Genomic DNA, 17,868 nt, shown 5'->3' with positions numbered 1-17,868 from the left:
TTCGACTACATTTTCCCCTATAGTGTAAACAAGTCAAGAGTTTTTAATTAGCGCATGCGGGAAATGCAGTCAAAAAACGATAAAAAGAAAAACAAAAGGGAACATGGTCACTAGGTTGGTCTTTGTGGTATCTAATATATCAACATAGATTTTTGCACGCGTCTTTTGCAGGAATTAATGCCATAAGGCTTCTTCAGTTGCAACGTTTACATAGACCATATGCGAAAATTGTTACACAAACAAACTAAGAAAAGAACTTGATGTCTTTATGTAAACTAACTTACAAAAACTGAGTTAGAGAAAAATATAGAAGAATAAAAGCAGGTGGTTTGGTGACAATGTCGGCTGTACAAAACTTTTTATCCTTTGGACCAGAAACCTTTACCAGAAGGTAAACCTACCTGTTTATATCATCACAGCGTTCGATTGTCATGGTTCCAAACACCATGCAACCAATGACTAAAAAGTATAGATTCATAAAACATTTTTACACTATATAAACTTTCTCAAAAACTAGATAATATATATTTTTTATGCACTGACTATATTGTCTTCCGCTTTGAAAACGAAAATTATATCTGACTAGCTACATTACGATCAAAACAACTTCGATTCCAATCTCCTTTTCGGTATTTCTAAGAGTATTAGAACAGGTAATCGTTGCAAAGTTGCTGTAATGTTAATATAAAACTGAAAGAAACTGAAATGGGAATTGTGATATAAAATAAACTAGTTACTAAGAAAATATTATAACTGCATAATAAAAAAAAGTAAATGAGAAAAGTAGTAATATGACGAATACAAAAAATAATAACCATGGAATTTTTTTTAATGAAAAATCATAGTACGTACATCACATTGCCATCACCCATAAAAATGTAAGCAGTAAATTTACAATGTACATGCGCTGTGTTTGGATAAAATTAAGTTGCCTAATCGAGCAAATGCAGAGTCAAATGGTTAGTGAACAAAGGTGTCAATTTTATGGATGACGAAAAAGCTAAAATAAAACTTTTATAAAAAAAAATTAAATCTTTTTATAGAAAAGTTTATTTCAAAAGCAAGATCATTTAAACTCGAAAGCCCATGAAAGAGAAAAAAACACTGCTTTACACCTCCCTTGCAATGGTAACAATAAAAATAAAATTCCTGACTTACTTTCCTTCAAAACACACGTCACAAAGCAACAAAGCAAAATTTGTCGTGGTACGTGCGAAACAGGTTTTGTCGAAAAATTATAGAAAAAGCAACAATTTATATTAATAAACAAACCAACAAAAAAAATAATCAGATATAAAAATAAGATATATACATTGAGAAAAATATTATAATCATCAAAAAATGCAAAAAACAATTTTTTATAATTAACAAACCTATGTATAATATAATCAATAAAATAATTATGTGGTACCGAATTATTACCTTTAGACACGCAAATGGAATAGAATCTTGGAAACGCATGACGAAGCTTTTTTTTTACCCGGTGTTCATTTTCAAAATTTTCAGCTTAAATTTACTTTGGGTGGATACCTTAACAAAGACACGACACAGCAAAAGCCAAGAGGTCTTCTATGCGAAGAGTCAAAGCGGTTCATAACCTACCCCAATTTGCGCTGTCAATAAAAAAAAGTTTGCGTTTTATACAATAAAAAAGAGAATATTTTGAGTTGCGTTAAATAAAATAAAGCCATAGCTTGTTTAAATAAAAACAAACTCCCTCACAATGTAAACAGAGCGAAATTAAAAAACTTTCTCACAGTGTAAACAGAGTTAAAATAAGGTGAACGAAATATGTGGCGACATACTAACATATTATTTTTATTATCAAATCTTCAAGACAGTTTTTTATCATTTAAATATAGGATGCTTACTAAAGAAACGTGGCTAAAGTAGAAGTCGTAAACACTTTCATTAAATATAGAAGTTGCATCATCGTGATCGCTACTTATGTTGTACAAACTCGCCAAAGTCAAATAATATCAAGCCTAAATAAAACACATGTGCAAAGCCTGATAGCTAGAAAATGTTTTTTCTTTTCTTTCCAAATACAGACAGGCGTCGCTTTTGTATTACAGTACGTGTGAGCATGGTTTAGGAGTGAGAAACATTATGCAGCACGACCAAAGGCTGTTATAATGTTTAAACCAAAGACAACTCTGGCTCGTAACCATCCAACTCATCCTCGTCGAGGTACTCGTCATCGAATCGAGAATTTTGTGGAGGAGAGAAATTTCCACGCGGTGAAAACTCAGGTTCAGGTGGATAGCGTGGGTCGGGACTTCTGTCCTGTCTCTGCGGTGGTGCGTATTCACGTTGGGGATTATAGTAATTTTTGTTAGGCCTCGGCGGTGGCGGGTTAAATCTACCGCTAGTCCTGCCGTCTGAACTGTCTGAGAAATCGCTGAATCGATTTTTCGGCGGATTGTACGGCCCAGTTCTAGGCGTGTAACCACGGTTGGAGGGCGTGTCGGACATTTTGTCGTCGTCCTGCTCAGACGGAGAATAAGCAGGCGGAGCTGCACAATAATCGTAGGGCGGCGGGGCTCCATTTAAGTAGAAATTGTCCATGCGGTTGTTATCTTCGTCCATAGCCATTTCGCGCTTACTCTTCTGTCGTTCATAAACATCATTTAAACTTTCGTTATCAGAATTACCCGCTGTTGCACGAAGAAAGCTAGGCTGTCTCGTCACCTGACTATCCGGTGGACTCAGAGGTCGGTTCAAATCCGGTTCCGAACGTGCGACATCACGATCAATCGGTTGTCTACCAGGTCTCCGCGGCTGATGTGCCGGACGTTTACTACCTGATTCCGGTGTCTCGTCTGCTAAAAACGGCTCCGAGCGAGCTAGCTTTTTCCGTTCAGTTAAATCTGGACGTCCAGGACGGACACGTGGTCGATCAAGATATTCCACTGAACCAGCCCTGTTTAAAAATTTAAAAATAAATTTTTAATTAATAATAATTTCAATTAGAAAACTGATATAACACTCGACGCATAGACCACTAAAACTTGATATAGAGAGTTAATTCTACTAAATCAAGGTCATCGTTATATAACAGTGCATTTAAGATTCGCAAGAATCAGTGAGATTAAAATCACATGCTTACCTCTTCTCTTCTAGCGTGTTGACAGAAGCTTGCGACGACCGACGGCCATACTCGGCTAAAATCGCTTTCTTTGTTTTCTTGTCCATCGAGTCTCTCCAATTTTTATGGAACGGATCGTTCGAGTAATGATTAGCAATCGAATTCTCCGGCTGATTTCGGCTCCTTCGCCTTTCGTATTCTGTTTCATCAGACGATTTGTCGGCGTCGTTGTCCGACGCGTCGACAGATTTCATTAGGCTGTTTGCCGATGTTCGACGCTCGCTGAAAACAAATACATAAATGAAGAATTCGTAAGAATGAATGAGCTGTTGAAAACAAAAAAAGATATCTTGATAAACACTCTCTTACTTGTACTTCTTTGGGGGCCTTTTTGATGACGCTACAGAAGGAGCAATCGAGCCGTTTCTGGAACCATTCTGCGATCCAGGAATCAACCGCGCTGAACTCTCGTTCCCGTCCCCACTGCTCACCATTGCCATTTCGAAGCTACTCATCGTATACGGCTTTTTGTTTGTTTCTATGGACAACAAAGACATGAAAAATTAACAATTGTAATTTTGGTGACTGGAAAAGTATTACTTCCCAGTCTTCCGTATTGCTAGTGTGCACTGAATACTTTAACTAGTCATGGGAACAAGGGTGAAAATTTAACACTGAAAACATGAAGCGCGCAAAAACGTTAACATTTGGATATAGGTGAATAGTTAAAGAATTAACTTACTGTATTTTGCAGACCGACATTGATGATACCAACAGCATACAACGATGATGATGATAAGGAGAAGAGCAATGATAATGAGGAGGAAAATAAACCACACCTTTTCGTGAAGTGGTTGGTTGCTCGCTGGAATCATAGCTAAACAAAAAAATATTATCAACTCTGATGGTAACGACGTTTAAACACGAGAAAGCCCGATATCTTCTTTAAAGAAATGATGGTCACCAAGGAACAGCTCAGTTCTGTTACGTGCTGTTACCGTAAAAGCAATATGGTGCCTTTAAAAAATGTTATAAAAACACGGAACTGAGGCAGTCTCTGAGCGTTGCTGCTTAAAAAATATAGCACGCTAATCTAGCCGATACTCGAATTGATTAGTGTGCCGAAAAAAATATTACGAAAAATTTAAATAAAAAAATAAAATCGCTCCACATTTACCTGTACGAATAGGCTTAGATACTGGTCCGTAATCAGACTCGCCAAGAGCTGTTTTCGACTTAACTTTGAAATAGTACACCACGTCATTTTTCAAGCCCAATACACTGTATACAACAAGAGATTCGTCGTATTTAACCTCGGATGATTGGATTGGTCGATGCTCCGTCCAATCACCGTCCTCTACAAGAAAAAAGACACGTCAAATGTTTTATATTTAGACCCACAACTACTGTTTCATCCATGGTTGTGGAGGCCCTAATTTTTTTAAATGCCGAATGTCATGGGATGACCTGTTATTTTGAAAAGTGGGACGACTACAATTTGAGAGGGACCTGATGAACAGCTCCCTATTTTGGCTAACCCAAAAAAATATTAAAAGGTCTACATTTTCCGCAAGATTTTTCTTTAATAATTTTTACAGAGGACATTTCTTTTTTATTTTTAGGATTTTTTCTAGTTCTCTATCATGGGTCTCTTTTTTTTCGTACCTGTACTGTCCATTGTATAAAATGAAATCGTTATTCCTATTTATGAAGGAGTTCAAGGACCTTATTCAACTTAACAGTGAAGCATGTGATGTCCGACTGCAACAAAATAAATAACAAATTTCACAAAAACAAAACGTCACGAATCAATCACTGGATACGCGTTTTCAAATCAAATAGTTATCATAGATGGACCGAACGCACCGTGGGTCATGCATTTCTCATTTTGTTCACTCGCTCTAGCCACGTTTTACTTAAATCGAGTGAATATTAATAACTGTTTTTTAGTTGGTTCAGCATATAGAAATGGCATAAAAATAAGAGTTATAAAATCGAGTTGCTAAGGAATTTAAAGTCCTGCAAAGTCATTTCACTAGAGATGAATCTCCTCAAACACAACTAACTAAAGCAAGTGCATTATAATCACAACATTTTTTAAATTCTCAAGAAATTGAGTTTATGGGATGACATAAAATCATGGGGGCACCTAGCATTTATGGGAAAACCTAAAAAGGCAGGGTGAAACCATGGTTACACAATGTGTTTAAGTAACCTTGAAACGTCAGGCCACTCTTTCAAAAAAAGTAATAATTTATCAGCTTTAAGCCAAAATCGGTTTCTTTTTTACTTTTAAAAGACTAACGGCGAGACGGCAGCACGAAGTCGAAAGATTCGCAAACATATCTGTTGCTAGGATACATTCCTCAACGACAATCCTCTGTCGATACTTGTCTTTTTAGTACTTGCATATATCCTTTCTGGTCGTGACGACTGTCAACCGAATAGATCGAAAATGGGGAGCTTTTTTCCAAAAAACATGAGTCACCACCACGCTTTGTCTCGTTTACCCAAACTAACATTAATTATCAACAACTGAGGAATGTTTACCTCTCCTGTACTTTATATAAAATGTAGTGATCGGCATATTTCCATTGTCTCCTTCTTCCCACTTTAATGTAAGCACAGCCGGCTTGTTTTCATAAACCAATGGGGCACCTGGGGCGGTCGGAGGTCCTAGAACAAACACAAGATGAAAAGTTTTATATTAGCCTGTCTGTTGGTAGGTTTAACTAGCTAGATACGGATAATCACGAAACCGAAAAATTGCATGGTTCTAAAGTTAATTTATTTGAAATGATATAATGTCCAACAAGCTAGCTGTTCACTGGGTTTGTAAAAAAGGGGCATAATAAGAATACTTACTCGTCGATAATTTAGTATGAAAATCAATAGTAGCCTTTTGTCCGTAGCCTACCGAAGTTTTAGCTGACAGCTCCAAAAAGTAGGTCGTGTCTGTCTTCAAGTCACTCACTCTAACGCGCAGATCATCTCGACCATAGTAAAGGGGCTCCCCGTTTTTCCCGAATTTTTCACGATACTGAATTCTATATCCGAGAATTTGTCCGTTCGGTTCACAAGGCTGGGCAAAGTCGATATCGATCAGGTTTGTGTACACGCGTTCCGATAAAATATAGGGTGGACCAGGAACTAGAAAAAAAACAAATAATATTGTTTAAAAAGCATGACGCCTTTCAAACCAAAGAATACTCCAACGTGCTTATTAGCGGGTGAATGAAGGACCTACGAATGAGATTTTGATAGAACAACAGTTGGTTTTTGCAAGTGCATTTCTAATATCAAAAATAAAATCTAAACAATTTCAGAAACATTTACTCAAGAGTTGATCATTAAATAGCTGGCCTTTTTGTCCTTACAAAACCAAAAAAAAAACCCACACCGCAGGGCAATGCAGAAGTCAGTATTGAAGAAAGTGAATAAAAAAAAAATAATAATAAGTAATTCTGTCGTCTTACCATCCTTCGGTGTATTAAAAGTAACAGGGATGCTTTTAGGTCCGTCTCCAAACGAGTTGTACACACGTACCGTTATGATATACTTGGTGAACTTGCGCAAGTTCTTCAACGTCACCTCGGTAGTGTACGGACCGGCTAAATGTGTCTGCTTGGCAGGAATGACAGTGCATACAGCTGTCAGTGCTCGTTTAGTGCGGATACTTCGACGTCTGCGGGATGCTCCATCTACTCTCTCCGATTCGATCTAGAAGCAAGTCAGCTTATTAAACGATAGATGAAAAGTTGATATGATAAAGGTATTTGTAGTAATACATGCTTTTTCTTTTATAACAACATGCTTTATAATATATATATATAATTTCACATCACATGCAGTTAATCTTAAAAAGAAGCAATACACTGAACCCTCAATTTCATACGATCTTTTCAAACTTGTCTTATTGGTTACCACATAGAAATAGTGACCAGAATGCACCACTTTATTACCTTAAAACCAAGTGTATAACCCCGAACAGACTCCAGCTTGGGTGCTTCCCAAGTGATCCTGATCTTGCTCGGTCCTTGAGATACAACTTTGACGTTTGTTGGTGCAGCTTCAGGTACTAAAAATATCCCAAAAAGGTAAACTATTATATGCCCACAAATGTCACCCATCACTTTACACACTACATCACAGATCCCGCATACCATTTCACACATCATTTTGCATATCAAATCACACACCCCATCGCACGTCACTTTGCACCTCACATCGCACATCACACTTCACATCACACCTCACATCACTTTGCACGTCAAATCACACCTCACATCGCATGTCAATTCGCATGTCACACAGCAAGCAATATACAAAAGTTGCATAGCACTTTTACCAAAGACAAGCTAATTAAAGAACCAATACGAGACTTTAGGATTTACATTTTAACTTGTAATTTGCATTGATAAAGACGCTGTAAAAACTCCGTATACTTACGCGCTTCTCCAGTTCTCCAAATGTAGAAAGGTGTAAACGTCCCTTTCCCTTCGTCAGTGTACGCTCCCATTTGGACTTGATAAGCAGTGAACACCTTCAAGTTAGTTATGCGATGCTGCAACTGGTTGGCGGTGAGCGGAATTTCTTTATATCCACCAATACCACTCAACTCTTTGTATTTTATTTTATAGCCTCGTAGTTTATAAACGGAAAGTTTCGGAGGCTAAACAAAAATATAAAACTGAATAACTCTTTGCAAAAGACAGTCAGGAAATGTCAAGAAAATTAACAAAAAATTCCAAACCCACTACACTCAAAAATATGAATACAGTTTTTGAAGTAGAATGAGAATCTGACCAGAATAAATGACCATCCAGGATGTTAACATGTAACAACCGCTCAAAGACAGTAACTAACATTAAATTACAGCCTGATGTGTTTCGGCTAATAGTAGAAAAATAGCAGAGCTTAACAGCAACAGGTTAATAAAGGATACTGTACTTATAAACATACCTCCCACGCGATTACTAATGAAGTTGGTGTTTTGCTTGGCACATGAACATTGTATGCAGCACCAAGAAGAGCTAAAAACAAACGGAACCAGGTAACGGCTCAGATATAATACCTGGTTTTCTCTACGCAACCATCAAAAAACGTACTCACTCGGCAAACTTTTTAGTTTAAACTGCATCACAGATCGATTTTAAAATATTTATAAAACATCACCTGCGTACGATGTTTTAACTTCGTTAAATCATTCAAAAAGAGAAGAGAGTTTATTTAAGGTTTGTAAAACGCAAAAGCTGCACCTACATTAGGAGGATTCAAAATCTTAATTTCAATCTTAATCACCTACCAAAACAAAAATAAGAAATGGCATACCATCTGGATGTGTCGTCTGTATTTTCGACTTGTCACTCCAAGAACTAGGTCCAATGTCGTTAGCAGCTCGCACACGGAACTGATAACTACTCGCAGGGTCCAAACCCAACACTTCAAGCTCATTCGTACTGGCTGGTATGTTTTCCAGAGGTGGCACGCCAAACTTATATGTCTTCCACTCTTCAAATTTTCTGCTGTACTGAAGATTGTAGGCACGTATGGGAGAATTACCTTCAAATCGAGGACGCCAACTAACCACAATTGATCGGGTGCGGACAGCAGTTAAGGGTATGGCCAATATAACAGGACTCTCAGGCGTTTCTATAAGTTAAAAAAGTTACGATATTCTTGGTTAGTTAATTTTACCGTCAAAATAGAACACAAGTAAAACTAAGATCTAAAATTTAATCTCCTGCTTAATGGGGTTACAAAACGGTACATAAAGCTCAATTCCTGCAATTTCAAAAGGTCAAGGTACAAGAAATTATACACACCTTAGAACTACATAGACGTCTAGACGACAATTTGTTTATAAGTAATTAATTTTTTATGAAAAATTTGCTACTTTTTTAGTTTTTTTAAAGAAAAAAATCCTTCAGTATTCTTTTTGGCGGTTAAATAAGCTACGATCTGTAAAATATCTCTTCTCTATTATAATAGCCGTATTCCCTCTGTCTGTCTCTGCGCGGACCCCCCGCTAAATCAGAAAATCATGTTACGAAAACACGAAAGTCAAATGTAATATATTTATAACCATTTTGTTGCAACGGGTAAATATAAAGGACGGGCCAACCCGTGGATTTTTCCACGGGCAACGACTAGTCTCTTTAATAACAGCCGCCGTCTGTCTGTCTGTCCGCGAAAGCCGTGTCCCGTAACGGAAACACGAAATTTTTAAAATGCGCGTCAATACCAAATGCGATATATTTCTGTCCACTTTGTTGCAACGGGTTAATTTAAAGGACGGCGACCCCGTGGATTTTTCCACGGGCTAACAACTAGTCTTTTTAATAATACCCGTATTCCGTCTGTCTGTTTGTCTTTTTGTTACGGAAACACGAAATGCGATATATAAAAGGACGAGCGACCCCGTGGATTTTTCCACAGGTTAACGACTAGTCTCTTTAATAATAGCCGTATTTTGTCTGTCTGTCTGCGAAAGCCGTGTGCCGTTGCGGAAACACGAAATTTTTTTAATGCGCACCACTACCAAATGCGATATACTTTTCTCCACTTTGTTGCAACGGGTTTTGTCTGTGTGTCCGCGAAAGCCGCGTCCCGTGCGACCCAATACCAAATGTGATATATTTTTGCAGTAAATCGAAAGTTTGCTTTGACAAGGGAACGAGACCACACAGGGATCAGTATTTGTTAAAAAATGCTATGTTACTAGCTTTAAGAAGGTAATTAATACCTCTGAAAAGATTTTAAAGTCATTGTTGCTTCGAGTGGCTTTGGCAATAAACTGTTATGTTTCAATGCAAAATTTCGAATGATGCTAGCTAACTAGTTCAAAGATTTTTAAGTTTATTTTATTGGAAAGTTTGAGTTAAAAGCAAGGTAAGTACTTATATCGAATAAATCATGGATATCCAATATATGTAGGGAACATTTCTGTCATTTTCAGTTATACTTGGATTCCCAATATGATATTTAAGATGATTTAAGTTGTTATTTTTGTCCTCAGTGATCATAAACTTTTCCACCGTCATAAGCTTGACTTTTGTGTAACTCACGAAAACCAACATCCGTTTTGTAGTCTCTTTAAATCACACAGAAACGGAACATAATAGCTAGCTAATTTCACCGTAAAATTAGTACACAAGTGAAAAAAACATCCTACTATTTAATTTCATGCTGAAGTTAAATCAAAGACGGAACCTAACAGTTCAAATAGTTTCAAAAAACAAACTTATTTACCTCTATCGGTTGTGACAAGTAAATACTCCACAGCTGCTTCGCTCCAGCCAGCAGCTGACTTGGCACGGATTTCAAACACGTAATAGGCATTAAAGACCAGCGCTTTAATATCAGCTTGCCTGCTGAAAGCGCCGATGGACTCTCTCACAGTAGTCCACTTGGCTCCTGTAACATTTTGTCTGTATTTCACCTCATAAAATAGAATATCACCGTTTGGTCGTGCGGGTATATTCCAACGCACTGTCACCATGGTGTATGTGACGGGATTGAATCTTACATCTCTTGGTTTTCCAGGTACTAATAAAAAAAAACAGCATTGCGTTAACAGAGATTTAATTCTTGGTTCCACACTTCATGCAAAATAATAAGACAAATATTTGGTGTGAACATTACGATTCTACTTTAATAAAATTCTTATTTTGGGAGATGAGATTTTTGATATTGTTTACACAAACCGCCACTCCACCTCAAATATCAAAAGCTTTAAAGGCCAATATCTTAAGAACAAAAGGAGTGTTAAGCAACACTTTCAGCTTTCAACGAAAGTTCAACACAACTTATCACCTCAGGTTTGCTTTGAGAAGAACCTTTTTAAAATTCCATCAAAACAACAAAAAGGAAGGAGATTTAAAATGAACGAAAAGAGATTCACAAAAATTTATAAGAGTTGCTAAACAACACTTTCAGCTATTAACAGAAGTTCAACATGACTTATCATCCAAGTTTGCTTTGAGGAGAATCTTTTTAAAATTCTAGCAGAACAACAACCAAAACGGAGTTTTGAAAAGCTCCAAAGTAGGAAAATAAACCCTATTACGAAAATATTAAACCTTTTTTTAGGAATGTAACGTTAAGAAATAATTATTGCAGCGAGAGACTGCCTCTTACCTCCTCTGTGCGTCTTGACTGTGACTGGGCTGCTCTTAAATCTACCACCCACCTTAGTGTATGCTAAAAGTCGAAATTCATAGTCTGTATATCCTGCCAAGTGGTTAATGACACCTGTATAAGTCGTGTTGCCATCAAACTGCTTAAACAGTTCAGTTTCTGGCTGATTTTTCATTTGATAATACACCTGTCAAAGAAAAGAAAAAACACAGGGATAAGGCATGTACGTGAGTATGGAATGTAAAACACAAAAATACGAAATATGTGCAAATTATGTACACTGCAGATTGTGTATAGAGAAGAAAGCAAATCTCCAATGACAGTGTTGCTGCCATGACAAAATAAGAGGGTAAGCCTACATGCCTATATGTACATTTACATGAAATGTATCAAGTGCTTGCAGCCAATATATTCTGAGCTACTTATAAATAAAACTTGTTACAGCTATGAAAAATCTTGACGTCTCACTTAATGACGTCATTAAAATCTGGAATAATATCACATATATCAATAATTTCAGCTGCCATTATAAATTTCAGTTCTCAGAAAACAAATTCTGTTGATACTGTTTCAGAATTTTATTTCTAGTGCCCATAGTATCAGATTAGTAAATCTTTGGTAACAATCTGGCAACCAACATGCATTAAAAAATATGCATAAAAAATAAACACTTCTAGAGCATACAACACTAACAAGGAAGTCATCTATTAAAAAAGTTAGAAAATAGCGTACCCTTTTTCGAAAGATGCAATACCCTGCAAGTGCCAACATCTGTACTATGTTGACAAAGTTAAACCTTCCTTATACTAAAGTATCACTGAAAATAAAGTAATTGTTACCTTATATCCCAATACAACTCCATTACGTTGATTTTCTGGGACTGGACCCCAATTGACTCTCACGCTTGATGAGTCAATAACCATAACAACAACATTGGTTGGTGCTCCCGCGGGAACTGGAAGAAACAAAAAAAACATCACCTGTGTTATTCAATTATACATAAAGTTATGCTGCTAGCCGGATTATTAGTTATCACGAACCCAGAAAGCTGATAACACATTTTACAAAAAACAAATATTACACAGACTGCATTAAACCAAGCTGATCTTGAGAGTCAGTAAAAAACATTTATGATACAAGGTAAAGTTCTTACAATCTTCTGATGTTCTTGCAAAAATGGGACGCGACCATGGGCCATAACCCTTTTCATTGAACAATCTTATTGTGATGTTGTACATTGTATATTTTTGTAAGCCCCTTGCCATATATGAAGTGGCTTGTGTAGCGGGAAGCTCTTTGTATGGAGTTTTGATTTTCAAATCTTGATCCTTTGGTTTGACGAGAAATTGATATTTAATGGAACCGCTGTTCCAGGAATCCTTTGAAGGTGGCTAATCAACAAAAAAGAAAACTAACAATAGCGATCTAGTATGGAAAATCTTTGTGAATAAGGTGAAAAAAGAAACACAGTATTACCGTCCATTTAATGAGTAATGCTTGTCTCTCAGGAGCAGATGCTGTTATCTTTAGAGGAGCCTGGGACGGTACTAGCAAAAAAAGCATTCATAAGTCAATAGTCATTGGATATTTACTGGAGTTTTGTACTGAGAATTTGAAATAGATGACTACAAGTGCAGATCTTTCTACTTCCCTTTGCAACTTTTAAAACAATCAGTATCTGCCTTACTGTATGTATAATTAAAACTAGTGTATTGGAAATCTCTAAAACATATCTCTACAACAAAAGTTTTTATGCTAGAAGTGGCTGACAAATAATAATGCATGATTGATTTTAATACTTATAGAATCTAAAACTCTAAAAAAACATCTCAATTAAGGATTTGGAGCACTGCACTGTTAATAGAAGCAACTTTGTGCAGTTACTTCCATCACTTATTCTAGGGTGTTTTAAAATTATTTACTTTATTCTTCACTTAAAACTATCAAGGTATATACCATAATCGATAAACTCACTACATCCTTTGGGTTTTACACACACAAATCTTTTTTATCAGGTAATATTATGTTAAAACAGGTTACTTACTCCCTTCACCAGTCAGTATATCATCTGATATATTGCTGTATGGACTTGAACCAACACGATTAAAAGCCTTCATTCGAAAGCGATAAACCGTACTCGGTTTCAAATGCGTCAAGTTGGCTGGATTCTCAAGTATCTTTGTCAGGTTGCGTATGATGCGCCATTTTGCAGCACTTGGGTTGCGATTGTAATCAGTATCGTTGTTGTACTCAATGAGATAATACAAAATGACAGCTCGTCCACTATCGCCAGGTATCCAGCCAAGTGACATGTTAGTACCCCATGTGTCGATTGCTCGAAGTTGGGAGGGCGCTTTTGGAAGAACTGTAACAAAAACAAAACAGTTTCGTAGTGATGTGGTAAGGAGTCATATTTAATTATTGACCAAACTTACCAAGAGATTTTGGTCACAAAATTTAAAAAACATGAACATTAGCAACCTTACCAGGTGTATTTATAGTTGTCACAGAGGCGCTCATTGGACTTCCTTCACCTTTAGCAGTATATGCCACCACTTTTACTTCGTATCTTGTCAAGGGTTGAAGGTTGGATATAACTGCACCTTTCGCAGTTGCTGGTTCTTCCAACGGCTTACTCCAGTAGCCAATATTGTATCTTCGGTATCTAAGCAATAAAAAGATATTTAAATTTAGAAAAAAAATAAATACACAAAAAAAAACAAATTTGAACAAAGCCTTTAACCTCGAAAAATACCACAAAAAATAAACGCAATATTTATATAAAAGGATTATAATTTTAGCCTCATCAACAACTGTAAAATTCAACCAACTCATAAACTGTGGCCAAAATTTTCCTCACATAAAAAAATCCCAGCTCATAAAATAAACATGAAGCTCTCATTAAGATAACCATCATGAGTGCTACAAACATTATAAGCAGTTATCACAATCGTCGAAAGTTGGCCTAACATACAGACTTCTGCATGTTCTAAGATGTTTAATTAAGCTAAGTATGATAAAAAAAAATGTGCCATTTTCGGTGTCCCTTTTTTTAATGGTAAAGAACCATACTTACTGTACTCTATATCCACGTAAAACACCTGCTGGTCGCTTCGGTTCTTTCCAACTTACTGAAAATGCATCCGAATAGATTCCCAGAACTTGAAGATCTCTCACTGAATCAGGTACTGCAAGCATAAAACAAAAAAAATGATTAAACTCAATCAAAAGATAAAGCACACCTTTTACACATTTCCACAGGAGTGCTAGTATGAATAGGAGCTTTTGCACTCACTTTCAAGTTTGACTGCCCTTCGAATTAGCAAAAATGTTCTACAGCAAAATTTTGCTAAATATTTAATTAAATATTTTATTGATGTTATATTTACTTTTTAATTTTTCTCTATCTACCTTTACATACACGATTTGAAATATGGAATTTATTTTAAAAATTTAGTTAACAATAGATTAGCAGTTGGAGAGACTTTTTGGTGTTTAAAAAAAATACAGCAAAATTTTGCCATCGTTAAGCTCAGCCACGACAGTATCCATAATGGTAAAAGCGAAATGCCGTCAAGTATTCAGAGAACTGAGTGATTTCTTTACTTTTAGGCACTAAAATTGGTCAAACTGAAAATCAAATTTTAAACAACAAAATTATAACCAGCCCACTTTACCACATAACGTAAAACAAATTAAAAAAATAACCACTACAAAGAAAACCTGTGTGTTTACAATACTCTGGTTAGGTTAAATTGAAAGCAGACAAATTAAAGCAGAGGTTCAATGTACAAAGAGACTTCTATAAATGTTTATAAAAAATGACACTGTCCAATTATTCATCTATTCACTGTAGCATAAATCCTACTGCTTTTGATGTATATCTTCCCTTATCTTCATTAAATTTTTTAAGATAAGGTATAAAAATTACTAAAAATTTTGATTTGGTGTCATTTGAAACAGAGAAAAATAAATTAAATTTAAAGCGGATGTAACTCAACAGTTGACCAGTCTTATTCTAAAAAAAACTTTAACTAGTTTTGTATGTCTTTATTGCACAATCAGTTTTTTTCCATTTTGCACCATTTACTGTAAGTCCAAACAGATTGTTTATTTAAGGCTTTAAAAAGTCAAATCCAGAAAAACTAACATGATAAAAAATAATGATTACAAAAATTGAGTTAAAGTTTAGTTAAAAAATCAAATTAGCACCTCCTTCACTGGTCTTAAATTGGACTTCGCCACTTAGCGGTCCAATTCCACCGGTAGTACCCACAGCTACAGCCAACGCATATTCTGTGTCTGGTGATAAGTTAGGCAATAAAAACTTTTGATGTTTAAGAGATGAAGGGTCATATGGTGCTGTGTATATACTCTGTTCACGTGGTTTGGTCGGATGCCATGTGTGTGCCTATGAAGAAGTATCAACTATAAGTCAAAATGAACCTTTTCAACAACAGATAGCAATCATGCAAATAGCAATGTTGATGAACGAACAACATCATCTTGGGTTTCGAGGGAAAATTGGTGTAAGTAATTTGTAAAAATTTAGTATAACTAGCTTCTTTGAACAAGTACAAACATTTATCACTTTAAAGAAATTGATGCTTTAGGATCATTATTTTCTTGAATAACAATCATTTCTGTTGACAAACTAAAGCAAATACAATTTTTTTAAAAAAAATGTCTAAGTAGGAAGTAACAACTTGAGCAAAGTACTTGATCAAAAAATAAATATAAGTATAACAGAATTTTAGTTCTAGCATACAAATAATTGTTCAGCTTTCCTCTCAGTTTCTTTTAAAATTTAGCTTTAATTTGTGCATAGAACTAATCGAGAAACAGATTATGAATTGCTGATGTAAAAAAACAAATTTTATAGCACTTTGGTAAGAAAGTGTAGTGGCGTGATAATTCCAGGGGGTAGACCAAGTAAACTTTAAGAAGAGGTATCAAGAATAGACTTGACAAGGGGGATTTGAACTAAATATAGTCTATATGAGATTGGAAAGGCATTAATATACCCTGTCAAAGTGTGCCGGCATGGAAAACGGGCATGCAGCTGGGCATGGTGATGATAATAATGAAGACAATATATTAGGAATTACTAAATTTATTAAACCATATAAACTCTTACCACAAGTCTACTCAATTTTCCATTCCATGATGCTTGTGGTGGTAGGTTGCATGCGATTTCAACTGATGTGTCGTTAAAAACCGAAACAGACACATCCGTTGGTGGCATAGCAGGAGCTATTAAGTAAAGAAGAACAAGCATACTAGTTTTTACAACTGCAGGCAATTATTTATGCTAATATAGTACTAACTAGGCTAACATCAAAGAATTTTGCGAAAATTTTTTGCCCAATTATTAATTATTAACCAACGAAACCAAAAACAGATATCTGTGATGGAACATCCACACGATCCATGCAGTACTGCTACCCAATCGTGCACGGGTTCCTTAAACTTGTTTATACATAGATTAGCTATAAGATAGTTCTGTGTAGCGTTGTGCGTCGTTTGAATTATTCTATTATTATTTTATTATTATTATATTACTATTATATTAAATTAATTATTAACCAACCCTCCTTCTCAATACTTCTGAATACTAACTAAGGTTTAAATTTGTCCTGATTGGCTTATAGTGAGGTGAATGGAAATTTCAGAAATTAATGGGGGGACTCTTTATTAGAGGAATATAAAATTAATGTAGTGAAAAATAAATGATGAGAAGGAAAGTGGCTTAACATCATGAATCATTCATATAGCAGTGAGGATAATTCAGTGAGATGCTGTATAAACTATGCAGGTTTGAAATAAAATGTAACATGCAACATAAAATCATACTTCCTTGGCTTGTTTCAAAATATTGCGGCGCACTCCACTGTCCTGTACCAGCGTCATTAAAAGCAGCAATTCTGATCTCATATTGTGTAGAAATTGGCAAGTTCTTTATGGTGTGTGTTTTCGAATCACCACCCAAGACTTTTCGCAAGTTATAATCTTTTGTGCTACCAGAAAGACGAAAACCAATGTAGTAGCCAAGTAGTCTACCATTGTGAGTATTTTGAGGGGGAATCTGGAATACAGAGTAGAAAATCAATTTCTATCAAGAACAAAAAAATTCAAGCATACACCAGGACTGTTTTATTTTCTGAATTATTTTTACTTAGTCATAGTGCAAATCAAAACACAAGTGTTTAGTAAGTTTAGGCAGTTTAGGCAGCAAAATTTTGTCGTTTGTCACTTGTCATTAGTGGCTGAAAGCACAATATTGATATATTGGTCATAAATATATAGAATATAAAGTTGGCTTTTTTAATTTAAGGCAATCCATTAAAAATTCTTTAGTTGACATAACCCGAGCGATAGCGTGAAAACGTTTTTTTGGACAATAAACAGCGAACGAGTATGAATGTAGAACCTGTTAAGCACAACATTTTTACCTGAAAATAAACATTTGATATAATCAGATATTGTTTCTTCGCTCAAATTTGATATTAAACTATATCTCTCATATACTATGCTTATTTTATAAACACCACAACAGAGTGCAAAACAGTTTGAAATTGCTTGCACATGTAACAGATATTGCTAGGACGGGGGTTGTGATTAATAATTAATATTTAGCTTTT

The 17,868-nt window shown here is 35.7% G+C and overlaps 1 protein-coding gene across 1 annotated transcript in view; it reads right to left on the bottom strand.

The window, feature by feature from the left end:
* Positions 1-808: 808 nt before the first annotated feature.
* LOC130649398 (protein sidekick-2-like) overlaps positions 809-17,868 on the bottom strand; it is a 29,478-nt gene continuing 12,418 nt past the window's right edge. Inside the window, exons 13-35 of the mRNA XM_057455669.1 lie at positions 17,081-17,312; positions 16,365-16,480; positions 15,440-15,638; positions 14,304-14,415; positions 13,714-13,892; positions 13,272-13,592; positions 12,704-12,774; positions 12,381-12,618; positions 12,067-12,182; positions 11,228-11,414; positions 10,340-10,636; positions 8,420-8,740; positions 8,051-8,121; positions 7,538-7,760; positions 7,051-7,166; positions 6,565-6,808; positions 5,954-6,238; positions 5,639-5,764; positions 4,266-4,445; positions 3,831-3,965; positions 3,458-3,626; positions 3,110-3,370; positions 809-2,923 (exon numbers count right to left, since the gene is read on the bottom strand). Coding sequence (XP_057311652.1) covers positions 2,140-2,923; positions 3,110-3,370; positions 3,458-3,626; positions 3,831-3,965; positions 4,266-4,445; positions 5,639-5,764; positions 5,954-6,238; positions 6,565-6,808; positions 7,051-7,166; positions 7,538-7,760; positions 8,051-8,121; positions 8,420-8,740; positions 10,340-10,636; positions 11,228-11,414; positions 12,067-12,182; positions 12,381-12,618; positions 12,704-12,774; positions 13,272-13,592; positions 13,714-13,892; positions 14,304-14,415; positions 15,440-15,638; positions 16,365-16,480; positions 17,081-17,312 — 4,983 coding nt within the window. The 3' untranslated portion in view covers positions 809-2,139. The remainder of the gene's footprint in view (positions 2,924-3,109; positions 3,371-3,457; positions 3,627-3,830; positions 3,966-4,265; positions 4,446-5,638; positions 5,765-5,953; positions 6,239-6,564; positions 6,809-7,050; positions 7,167-7,537; positions 7,761-8,050; positions 8,122-8,419; positions 8,741-10,339; positions 10,637-11,227; positions 11,415-12,066; positions 12,183-12,380; positions 12,619-12,703; positions 12,775-13,271; positions 13,593-13,713; positions 13,893-14,303; positions 14,416-15,439; positions 15,639-16,364; positions 16,481-17,080; positions 17,313-17,868) is intronic.

This window comes from Hydractinia symbiolongicarpus, chromosome 7 (genome assembly GCF_029227915.1).
Source record: "Hydractinia symbiolongicarpus strain clone_291-10 chromosome 7, HSymV2.1, whole genome shotgun sequence".
Classification (NCBI taxonomy): domain Eukaryota; kingdom Metazoa; phylum Cnidaria; class Hydrozoa; order Anthoathecata; family Hydractiniidae; genus Hydractinia; species Hydractinia symbiolongicarpus.
Note: the sequence above shows the minus strand (reverse complement) of the source record. Positions and strands in the feature narration are given on the sequence as shown.